Genomic DNA, 12,369 nt, shown 5'->3' on the forward strand with positions numbered 1-12,369 from the left:
GCTTCCCCTCCCGGGCTCCAGCTGTGCTGGGGAAGCGCTGGCCGGGGGCGCAGGGTCTGGAGGCTGCCCGGCAAACCGTGAAGCCGGTAGCGCTCGGGCAGCCCTTTTCGCGTGGCTGGGAGGGAGGAGGGGGAGTTAGGGCGGGGACTTTGGGGAAGGGGCGGGACCAGGGCCCGTGGAGTATCCTTTTTTTTTTTTATTTTTTTTTTTTTTTTTAAATATGGTAACCCATAGCTCAGTGGTTTGAGCATTGGTCTGCTAAACCCAGGGTTATGAGTTCAAACCTGGGGGGGAACCACCTAGGGATCTGGGGCAAAAATCAGTACTTGGTTCTGCTAGTGAAGGCAGGGGGCTGGACTCAATGACTTTTCGGGGTCCCATCCAGCTCTATGAAATAGGTATATCTCCATATTATATTGTCTAAAATGAAAACATGTAAAAAAAAAAATGCAGTTTTAAGTGTAAGTAAATGCTAGTCCAGGGACTTTTCAAAATATGAACTCTTACTTGACACTATCTATTTAATGTTTTTTAAATTCAAATACACCTCTACCCCAACATAACGCTGTCCTCGGGAGCCAAAAAATCTTACCGTGTTATAGGTGAAACCATGTTATATTGAACTTGCTTTGATCCGCTGGAGCATGCAGTCCCTCCTCCCCCCAAATTCGTGTTATATCGGGTCACGTTATATCGGGGTAGAGGTGTAGTTTAAATCTACAGCTGGTTCGCTACCGAATTATAACCTTCTCCAAGCTGGTCTAATTTTGGGACTAAACTATTGAGTTGTGTCCTTTTAAACCACCTCTGTGTGCGGAAGGTAGGGCACAGGACCATCTTGTATCATTCTTTACTGCATTCCATGATGGGGTGTGAAGGAGTTGGCATCTTAGCCACAGTTTTGTAGGATACTGAATAGTGACCCCTTGGAAACCAGGAATGTAAACTCTGGCAGCTTTTTTTTTTTTTTTCCCTACATTATTTTACAGCTATAGAGCAGGAGATTAGTCTTGGTCAGACAGGACATGCTCAGTCCCTTTCAGTGGAGCTGGTGAAAGGCTTATGTAGGGGATGAGCCCCTAGAAAGTCTCAAGGAATGGTATTGAGTCCTAGGTTCCCCACAGACTCCTGATACTGTCAGAAGGGAGATTTATTCCTAACGTATAGACCCAGATGAGCTAACTTTCCTGAAGGGTTATTGTTGGGGTGTCCAAACCATCTATATAGACACACGTGTGGCTGGGGAAATTGTTCATGCTGTTGTGCCTATGTAACAGCATGCTGTTTTAAGGCTATGGCTGACCACGTGTCATGTGACAAAGCCCCTCCTGTAAGAGGGAACCTGCTCAGTCAGAGGAGAGAGTGGGTCAGGAAAGACTGGGGAGGGGCTGTGTATCAATCAGGTGGATGGGCTGGTAGGGGACAGCTGCAGGGATTAGAGGCCTTACAGGGGAGAGGCTTTAGGAAAGGCCAGGCAGCAGGTCCTGACTTTCATGAAGGAATGATAGTCTATGAAAGGTGTGTTGAGTTGATACTGAACTCTTTTTGTTAAAGAAAATGTTAAAATGATGTCGCTGGTGGGAGCTTTCTTCAGCGTACTGGCCAGTGGGCTGGCCCACCAGTCAACCGTATAATCCGATAAAGGTAAGTTAGTACAAACACATTTATTTATCGTTTCCCTGGATGCTCTCTATGTATAGTCTTCTTATCTGCTTAGTTACATTATTTCTAACACTCAACTCCAGCCCATTTTCCCTCATCTTGTGGCTTTGTCATAATTATAACGAATGTCTAATGCACGTCAGAGTTCAGATCCGTTACTTTGTTAAGGCTAGGTACAGAGGAATTGCCATATCAGACTAGCCCAGCGGCTCTCGAACTTTTGTACTGGTGACCCCTTTCACTTAGCAAGTCTCTCAGTGCGACCCCCCCCCCTATACAAAAATGTGTTTTTTAATTTATATTTAACACCATTATAAATGCTGGAGGAAAAGCAGAGTTTGGGGTGCAGGCTGACAGTGGTCTTTCTAGTCAGTATCCTGTCTGACAGTGGCCAATAGGAGATGTTTCAGAAGAAGGTATAAAATGTCATAACTGACAATTAGGTAACAACATGGGGGGATGGGCAGGCAGGAAGTCTCTTCATAGGCCCAGGAAACTGCTGTTTGACTTGTATCCTGAGGCCTAAGGGCTCTGTCTCAAACTATTACTATTTGTCACTGCTGCCAACAATAATGTGCTAGGTATGTTCCATGCACAAGATGTAGTCACTGCCCCAAAGAGCTTACAATTGTAGGGGGAAGTGAGGGATAAATTACATTGTTTTCATATATATTATATATTCAAGGGGAATTCTCAACAGCCCATCACTGTCTCTCTGCCCTGAAACTGAACACACAACTCAAAGTGATGTGTGCCATTCAACTATGAGGTATCCGATACATCTCTTTGCCTTGGTTAAGCATACAGATTAAAGTAGGCTGTTGGCAGCAGAAGAGATTTAAATCTCTCTTAAAGAGAAATCCAATGACTTGGTATGGTCTGTTTTGGCCAGGAGTAACTATTAATGTGTATTTATCTCTCCATATGCTTCCCTCTCTTCTGTCCCACCACACCCTGTCTTCTTGTCCCAATTTTCAAAACCATCCACAATTTAGCGCCTCCCTCTCTATAATCCCAGTGTCTTATCACAAAGCAACTCCCACCTTTCTCTGCCAGTGATTCCAGCCTCAATCACCACTTCTCCCACAAGCACCTTTGTGCTTTCTCCCAAGCTACTTCTTGCTCCTGGGTAAAATTCCCAGTCAAAATCCATGAAGTCACCACCCCACTCAATCCCTTCTTGAAACTCACTTCTGGCATAGCACATTCAGAAAACTACCATCTGATAACACGTAGGTAGGTGGTGAGTTGTAATCACTGATATAATTGGCTAAGAATTATGCATACCACTAATCTCTGCTTTTAAATATATAAAATGTTTGTAACCCTGTCCTCCTCTCCCACATATTCTAGCTGTTGTCTTTTAGATAAGTCCCTCCCCCAAAGCATGTACAGTAGCTTACTTTATGTTGACATGATGCCTAGCACAACACAATCTGATTACGGCCTCTAAGCATTATAGCAATAAAAATATTAAATACTAATATTCAGTATTTCATGAAAAAGAATCACATTTCATAATCTTCAACTTTGCATTCAATTACATTATCCTCCCTCCTAAAAGTGTATCCTCCCAAAGTGCAGTTTGCAGAAAGTGCTTTCTAGTACCCCAAAGAAACTGTAGCACAACAATTAAACTTTTAGCAGAGTCTCTGACTTGCTAGCAATACATACCTTATCCTGTGAACTAGCACTAGCTTCCCTCCCATTGTGTACAGATGGTTTGGAGCAGTGATGCCCATGAGAAGTGTTGCAATGTTCTCCATGTAACTCCACGTCAGTTTTAGAAGTTTTTGTTTCTGCTGAATTCACCAAAACTTCAGGAGTGTGACTGATGCTCTCAGACTTGACTAAGGATTCACTGAAACTTTCAAAATCACCCCAGGAACTGTTAGATTCTGATGTACAATGAATGCTCTCAGAAAACCCTTCACAATTTCTTCCTCTACCATTCCCCCAGGGGATGCTCTGATGCAGCATTTCAAGTTCCACTGTATCTTCCTTAGTTCTGCTTTCATTTATGTTACATTCATCAATTCCCTCATTATTCTGACTGAGAGACATACCACTCACGTTGGTGGTAAGATCTTTCAAAGACATCCAGCTTAATGCTTCTATGGTGGTAGGACTTTCCACCAATTGCTGGTCCTGCATTTCTGTGTTACTGCAATAATATGGGATCACTAGTAAAACTTTTATAAGGTAGAAAACAGAAAATGTAGTTCAGATGCTTAAATTCTAATGTTTCCAAAGCAGAATAAAGATCTTCATTTTGTCTTAAATAGTCTGTAATAATGATGCTAAAGAACAGTATGTCCTTCACTCTCTCCCCCAGTCATCAACATTGTGTGTGTGTTATTCAATCTGACTCTCCTTCCACCGCGGATTTCAATCTGCAAAGGAAGGATTGTAAATAAAGACATCTGTGATAATGCCTGTGTAAAGCTAAGAAAAGAGAACCGATAAAGCAAGAAAAAATGTTCATGTTTAAACAAACACATTACAGTATTATACTGTTAAAAACAGAAACTTAGAGACATCAATTTAAAAATGATCCATCTGAGGTTTGTTTATTTCACATTTGATAATACTTTGTACCTAGTCAGTTTCACCCTGTCCCCTGGAGTCTGTTTTGCCTTTTGTATCTGTCCTTCCTAGAGCAATAGTTTGAAAAATATATATTTTTTAAAGGGGTGTGCAGGTGAGGGACAGGATTGTAAAATTATAAACATTGGCAGTAGGACTCTATGAGAGGTACAGTACCTTTAATTTATTTTAATTGCTTAGAGGTCACGCTGACTTCTAAAGGAGTGCAAGGTTGAATTTCTCAGCTTGGATATTAATGTATGAAAGCTCTGCTTTAATTTTAAAATGTTTAAAACATGCAAATTCAAATTATGAACTCTACAGTGAAATAATAATTGAAAGATCACCAGAAGATTTTGTTGGTGCTCAGTCCATGTTAGTCTTGATATTAAAGCTTACTCAGAAACTTGACAGTGAGAATAGGTAATAGTGATCCACAAAAATTGATAGTATCAGTATTGACAAAAACCATAAGCTGTCTTGCATGCTCTGTGGTAGTGTGGCAACAAGTTTGGTCAGGTATATTTCAAGTGATAATCAAAATACAGGGAAATAAGCTGTGTGGTGAAATTCACAACTGTAGTGTGTGTAAGGCTTTTCTGTTAGTCCCTTTTCTCCTTAGTTGCCTGGCCGTGGTTTTGTGCACGAGAGCACATTATTAGCACTCTGTCCAATACATCAGACTCCTGCTCACCAGCAGGAATAACCCACTGACCCGCCTCTCTACCTTCGGCGGAAAGTGCCCTATAAAGGGCTGCTCGCTCAGGCCTGCGCCCTCCTTTAGTCCCCGTGCGTTCAATGGCAGGGGGGAACCCAGAACCGTGTCACTGCGCCCGGCTCCACGCCGGTCTGTGCCTCAGTTTCCCCACCTGTCCCGCGGAGGCGATGTGTGACGGTCGGGACGCGCCTGGGGAGCTGGCGGGTGGGTCCGGGTCCGGGCCCGGGCAGCCCCCGCGCCCGGCCGGGCTCCGGGTAAAGCGCTGACCCCGCTCCCTGGACAAGGTGCGGAGCTCGGCACTGGGCCGGGCCCGGCGCGCTCCGGGCAGCCGCAGTTAGCGCCGCTGAGGCCGGCTCGGGGCTCCCACGGCGCAGCGGCCCCTTGTCGCGGCCGGGCCCTCCCATGGGCCATCGGGTCCCTCCCCCGCCCGCGCTGCCCAACCCGAGAGCGCGCCGGCGCCGGCCGGCGCCGGGGGACGGACCCCCAGGAGCGATGGATGCCGGTTGCTGGCCCCGCCCCGCAAGCAGCTCGGGGGCTGAGGGGAGCGGGTCGGACCCCGCCTGTCACCGCCGGGCCGCCGCGGGGGGAGGGGCAGCCTTACCCGCATCGCCGGGCCCGGCCAATGACCGCCGCTGCCTCGGCCACCGCGACTGAGGGGCGAGTGAGTCCCGGCGCGAGCCAGCACCGGCCGGCCTGGGGGCGGGGCCGAGGGGCGGGGTCGGAGGGCGCGGAGCAGAGGCTGGGGGGGAAGCACAGCCCGGGAGTGAGGTCACTGCCAGGGGGTGGCACCTACCGTCGCTAGGGGCGTGGCTACACTGCGGGGGGCGGGGCCTAACTGGCTGGAGAGGAGGCTGAGCTCTGCCTCCCTGTGGAATTACTAGATCAAAGCTGGCGCTTAGTCCCACAGGCTCTTAGGCAGGCCCAGCTCAGCCAGCCCTACAGTGCCTGCCTCTGCCCTAGACCTGGGCCTGGCCCAGGCCTGCCCCTGGCACCCCCTTACTACCCAGGCAGGGGACAAGATTTGCCAGCACTGCTGCCCCAACCAGCTCCTAACAAACAGGTGGGAAAGGCTCACAGGGACACAAGGGGCAGTCCCTCTCCCACATCTAGGCTGCTTGCATCATGTGCTGGGCCAGGTGCCACCACCCTCCTCTCTCCTCTGGCCATGGCGTTCCCGGTGCATTGGCAGGGAAGTCATTGCTGGTTTTCAGCCGGTGGATTGGTGTGAACTTGTATCGTTCCTAGACTCAAGCCATCTGAAAATTCTGCCTGCATTTCACGTGCCATCATGTCCATTTAGCTGCAGCAGATGTTGCCACGTCAACGTCACCTGCCCGGATTCTGCCTCCTCACCACAAAGTGCACAGAAGTTGCTTCTCAAGCCCACATCAGCTATCCCAAAAGTGGAGATCTAGCAGGTGTAGTTGTCAGTATTGTCAAAATGTTGCCAGGGACAATGCTGAGAAGCTAAGGGCCTGGGGGATGCTAGGCTGCTGGATGGTTGTGGGCATGTTGGTGAATTTTAGGATGGTTTTCATATGAATATCCTAATTTGGCAGGTTTGGGGGTGGCTCAGGCATCCCTAGCTAACGCTGTAAAGGCCCCAACAACCATCTAGCCACACAAATCCCTCTCCTAACAGGCTTCTCCATGGTGCCTGCTGGGGCTTGGGGCTTCAGCCCTTTGGGAAGGGGGGGTGCACAGAGGCTTCAGCCCTGCAGGGCCTTGTAGACCCACTGAAATCAGCTCGTGGACCCCCAGAGAGCCACAGATCCCCAGTTGAGAACCACAACAGCATCAGGCGGATTCAGGGTTTGAGAATATTTACTGGAGCTCGGCTCCAGACAGCTCCAGCTGAATTTAAACCCTGCTTCTCCCTACCTCTCAATGTCTTGGAGTGGGAATTCTCTTAAGGAGAAGATGTCAGGCATCTTCTCTCTCCCCCAACATCTCCCCCTGTTTGGGGGTGGGCATAGGTTTTTGTATCTGACTCTAGTGGCCTTTCCCATGACAGTATGTGGGGTTTCGCCAACCGATAGCACCCATTTTCTCCAGTTTCTCTTGGTTTTTAAAATCCTATTCTCTCTCCCCCACCCCCTTCCTGGGCCTTTATGTGCCATTATCTTTCTGGCTCACTATTGCCGACCCCAATCTCATGAGTCAGGTCACAAACTTGTGAGATTGGCTTTAAAATAATGGAATTTCAAAAAGTAGTAAATGTTGGGTTCTTTTTATTCATGTTTTCCAGCTTTTCTTCACAACCAGGAGGACTAGAAATATGTATTTTTTTTAACCCAGCTGAAATGCACACATAATCACAAGATTCCAGGAGCTGGGGCTTTTAAAAAAAACCCACCATCAACATTGGAGACTTGGAATAAAATCCTGCAAGTTGGCAAAGCTGCTGTCCCTCACTGTGTGGCTTCCTATTAACCCTCCCCCTCAGTTTTGTCCCCATTCCCCCCCTTTTGTTTGTCCCACTCTCTTTGCCTCCTCCATTTCTTATTGCAGCATTGCGACTGGGGAGCTGAGGCTTCCACTGTGCTTGTTGATCCTGGTGCTGTGCAGAGCCAGCTGGGACTGAGAATCTTGCCTCACTTACTTTCTCTCTAGCATTTGAGTACACAGGAGCTGATGCAGGGAGCAGGATGGAGGCACTCAGCCAAAGGCTGCTGCTGCTGTTGGCTGGCTTTGCTGTCACATTCTATTGTCAGGAACACAGATTTGAAACAAGCACACAAACAAATCCCTGCTCAGGCTTTCTTTAGGCCTCTGGGTGTAGCTCACTGCCCTCTGAGGCGTGTTTAAAAATCTCTGGCAGTCCCAGCCAGCCTGGGACAGTTGTAAATGGGAGGAGAGAGGTTTTCTGGAGCAGGGACTAGGGCAGGGGTGGGCAAACTTTTTGGCCTGAAGGCCACATTGGGGTTGCAAAACTGGATGGAGAGCCGGGTAGGGAAGGCTGTGCCTCCCCAAACAGCCTGGCCCCGCCCCCTATCCGACCCCTCTGACTTCCTGCACCCTGACTGCTCCTCTCAGAAACCCCGACCTATCCAACCCCCCCTGCTCCTTGTCCCCTAAATGCCCCCTCCTGCGACCCCCTGCCCCTAACCCCCCCCGGGACCCCACTTCCTATCGAATGCCCCTGCTCCCAGTCCCTGACAGCCCTGACCCCATCCACACCCCAACCCCCCTGTTCCCCGTCCCTTGACGCCTCCCTCTGCCCCCGAACCTCTGCTCCATTCAACCACCCCCTGCTTCCTGTTCCCTTACTGCCTCTCCGGGGCCCCCCGCCCCTTATACAACGCCCCGGCCCTGACCACTTACCACGGACCATGCAGAGCAGAGCATGCAGAGCAGAATGGCTGGCTGCCACACTGGCCAGAGCCAGACACGCTGCCATTCTGCTCAGCAGGAGTGTGCAACTCCGCCGCCCAGAGCACTGCCCGTGTGGCGGCGTGGCTTTGCTGGGGAGCGGGGGACAGCCTCCCTGGCTAGGAGCTCAGGGGCCAGGCAGGATGGTCCCACGGGCCTGATGTGGCCCGCGGGCCATAGTTTGCCCACCTCTGGACTAGGGAGTACTGTCCATGCATTTCACAAGTATGCATCCCACACATCTTACTCTTGTTCCAGGAAGGGACACTGTACTTGGGGTGAGAGGCTGAATGTGGGGAAATGCCCAGCTGCGCAGCCAAAGTACCATTTTATAGGAGGGCCTGTAAACCAATTCCCCATCCCCTCACTGGAGCTGTTTCCTGTCCTTCATCATCACCCCACTATGCCAGGCTGAGGATTTGGGGAAAGCCAGTCAGATCATTCTTTGAGACGCATCCCACATGTAGCTGACTCATTGTGTGGCGCAGTAACCCTCACACACGCATATGCGGGCTGGAGATCTTCATGTTTCCAGCCCCCTTCCCACCCTGGCCCTGCAGCAGTGGAGCTGAGCCGCTTGTTCCTTCCAGCTCCTGAGATTGGTTTGCGATGCTTTACATTTTCAAGGCTGCCTTCCCCAGGCAAAGGGCAAGGAGCTTCCTAACCAAAGGCTGAGAGTCTCCTTTACATTCCAGCCTCCCCGAGCCAGAGGGGCTGTCAGGACTGAGATCCCCACTTTGAACTTTAGGGTACAAATGTAGGGGCCTGCGTGAANGTACTGTACACAGGACAGCTATTACCCTTCCCTTTATAGTTATGACAGGGGCCCCACAGCCATGGGCTTTACAGGGCCCAAAGGCCTGGCTGTGGCCAGCTGGAATCTGATGCACAATTAAGACTGGGGGTGGGAGAACTGAGGAGTGCTCGAATTTGGCCTAAACCCTTGGTGTAGGGGAGGAGAAGATCACAGTATCTGTCTTTTTACTGTAACACTAGCAGCCTCGCTAAGAAGACTCCAGAACAGTGAGGTAACGATGTTCTTTATTTATCTCTCCAGAGCACATAATGGCCCACTGTGGGAACAGCAGCTGCTGGCTCTAGATTCACACAATAAGTTGGGCTCCCCCAAGTCTGACCCGCAGAAGTAAAGAGGCCTAATAAAGCTGTGCCATCTAGTGGAAGTAACCAATAAAACCTCTCAGAGCCTGTACCATGGGTATCAAAGCCCCGAACAAGTCACTGAAAGAATAATCTCTGTAATAATTGCTGCTTGTGCAAATTTTAGACCGTCCTGGGCTGTCTTCACTGCAGAGTTATCTACACTCCTGTTAATGCCTCCTGAGTTAGCCTAGTTCAGGTGAGATCGGCTACTCTGTGAATAACACGCGAGCTGCACAGTTCACGGGGTTAGCATCTGATGAGTTGTGCCAACTTGAGCTTTAGCCAGTAACCTCCCCCCTGCGGACCTGCTACTCAAATTAAAAGCCTCCCTACACTCGAATTAAGGATTTTACATGTAGCCCGGACTCAAGTTACAGGCAACCTTCAAGTTATAACACTGTAGTGAAGACAAACCCATATCTAGTCTGACTCCTGCATAACGCAGGCCACAGATCCTCCCCCGGTAATTCCTGCACCAAGCCCATCACTTGTGTGTGAGCTGTATCATAGCTTTTAGAAAGGCAGCCAGTCTTCATTCAAAGACTTAATAGCCAAAAGTTTCAAACCTGGATCCCTAAATGTAGACTCATAAATCCAGATTTAGACGACTAAATAAACACCTGCTGTTTCTTCATTTCAATGGGTGCTGTGTGTGCTCAGCCCTTTTGAAAACCAGGCCACTTATTTAAGGACCTAATAGGGACTTTAGGTGCCCAACTAGGGAAGGGATAGCTTTAGGTGGACTTTAGGTGCCCAATTAGGGGAGGGATAGCTCAGTGGTTTGAGTATTGGCCTACTAAACCCAGGGTTTATGTTCAATCTTTGAGGGGGCCACCTAGGGATCTGGGGTAAAATCAGTACTTGGTTCTGCTAGTGAAGGCAGGGGGCTGGACTTGATGACCATTCATGGTGTATTCTAGTTCTATGCGATAGGTATATCTCCATATTTTTTTATTTTTAACTTCAGGCACTGACGTTTGAAAATTAGGACTGTAATATACAGAGTGGGTGCCATTAAAATCTTGACACTGTGCCCATTTACCCTGTTCTCTGTCCATAGCTTGGCGAATACCAGGGAAATGTCAAAGTTTTAATGGCATCCGCTGTGCAAGAGTAGTCTAATTGACCACACACAGACTTACAGTTTAGAACAGATCCTTTACCTCTCTGGAATAACAACAAATATAGCAGTGCAGAGTCAGTGTTCTCTGCTGTTCGGAGCAGGGGACTAGGAGCAAGAAGACCTAGGTTCTGTTGCAATCTGCCATGCATTTTAGAAAGATGTTGTTATTTGTATTGTGGTAGCACCTAGATGCCTCCATCATGGATCAAAGGCCCATTATGGTAGGTGCTGTACAAGCACAGATGTTCCCTGCCCCCAAGAGCTTACACTCATGTCATTTCACCACTCTGTACGTCTGTTCCCAATCTGTAAAATAGGGGTGATAACATGAAATGTTGAAGTCCTTGAAGGGTGTTGTATAAATGCAGGGCACTCAAACCACAGCGGGTCAGCAGAAAAGAGCAATCTTACATTCTGGCGCTTGGAAATCTGACCCTATCTTGCATTAGAGGGAGGTAGTTGACCCTGTGGCATTCTAGCTCATATCCCTCCTCCCCAGAGAAAAGCTGTATGCATTTTATCTATGTTTGAAACCTGCCCTGGGAACCGAAAAGGATATAAAGTTGAGTCGGTATGGGATATGAGCAGGTGTATTCATTCTGAGAGAGATTATGGCTGATGGATGATGCAGTCTTGATGCCACACCATTATGTCCATCAGCTGATGTAAGTTATTGGTTCTCTATGTTTTACATATAAAACTGATGTGGTCAGGGTGAATTGCACTAGGCAGAGCAGTTTCTCATCTCTGTGTTAAACCTTTAGCCAAAGCGTTACAATCAGCATTTATTTGCAATACAGGCAAATGCTTCAGCAGATTTATTAGGTTTCAATGTACCAGTGACAAGGATCTTTTAAACAGCAGGTGGAAGCTTTACCTTGACATTTTAATGTTATTATTTATTACACCCCAATCAGAGTTGTGAAAGCTGTTGTAGAAGCACTTGGATAGACATGCTCCCTGTCCCAAAGAACATCAGCGCCAATCCTCAAAGGTATTTAGGCACCTAGAGTCCATTGAAATGGGCCTTCCAGCATAGATTAGACTAGAGTACATTCTCTCTCCTTCTTTGGTATTCGTCAATACTTGTGGATATTACATGTAGTAGGTCTGGGAGTCCAATGAGGTTGGCTGCCAAATGGATTTTTCTGATGTGTGGGCACTTACTTTTTGAAACATTTAACCTTGTAGCTTCAAGGAATTCCAGGCATGCACAGTGAAATGAGTTGAGATATCGGCTGTTTGCTAATCCTCTTTTTACTGCTTGATTAGGTCTGAAATCCATTATTGCTAATGAGACTATGGGGGCAGGGGATGGAGGAGGAGATTTGTTCACAAGGGCTCGGAGCTAAGCTTCCTGATCTGTGCTGAGCCCGGTGTGATACACTGAGTATTAAATAGCTTGCCCTGAAATTTGACCAGCTTTGTTAAATAGTGCTGTAGAAGGGTCTGAGACTCGATTAGTAATGTTTGTGCACCACCATGTTAAACCTTGGCACTTGACACTTATGAAACTCAGTAAATGGCTGTACTGAAGTAGTAACACTATATAAAGAAAGTCCTGTGATAATTAACTGCTACGCTACAAGCTATCCCGTGCCCACATGACAAGGAGTGTCCGACAGAAATACGGTGTAATAATAATTCGCACTTTTGTGGCTCCTGCCGTCCCAGGATTTCAAATATTCATTAATTAAGCTTCACAATGCCTCTGAGATAGATGTGGTAACGATCAGGATTTCTGTTT

The 12,369-nt window shown here is 48.1% G+C and overlaps 1 protein-coding gene across 3 annotated transcripts in view; it reads right to left on the reverse strand.

Annotated features, from left to right (window-relative positions):
• Positions 1 to 5,652, reverse strand: part of CLBA1 (clathrin binding box of aftiphilin containing 1) — a 17,808-nt gene extending 12,156 nt beyond the window's left edge. Inside the window, exons 1-3 of one of the 3 annotated variants that reach the window (XM_034768992.1) lie at positions 5,568 to 5,609; positions 4,261 to 4,316; positions 3,337 to 4,055 (exon numbers count right to left, since the gene is read on the reverse strand). In XM_034768992.1, coding sequence (XP_034624883.1) covers positions 3,337 to 3,816 — 480 coding nt within the window. In that variant the 5' untranslated portion in view covers positions 3,817 to 4,055; positions 4,261 to 4,316; positions 5,568 to 5,609. Of the gene's footprint in view, positions 1 to 3,336; positions 4,056 to 4,260; positions 4,317 to 5,117; positions 5,189 to 5,567 lie in introns of those variants that run through there. The other 2 variants (XM_034768991.1, XM_034768993.1) reach the window with 2 other exon arrangements.
• Positions 5,653 to 12,369: the final 6,717 nt, after the last annotated feature.

This window comes from Trachemys scripta, chromosome 4, assembly GCF_013100865.1.
Source record: "Trachemys scripta elegans isolate TJP31775 chromosome 4, CAS_Tse_1.0, whole genome shotgun sequence".
In the NCBI taxonomy this organism is placed as follows: domain Eukaryota; kingdom Metazoa; phylum Chordata; order Testudines; family Emydidae; genus Trachemys; species Trachemys scripta.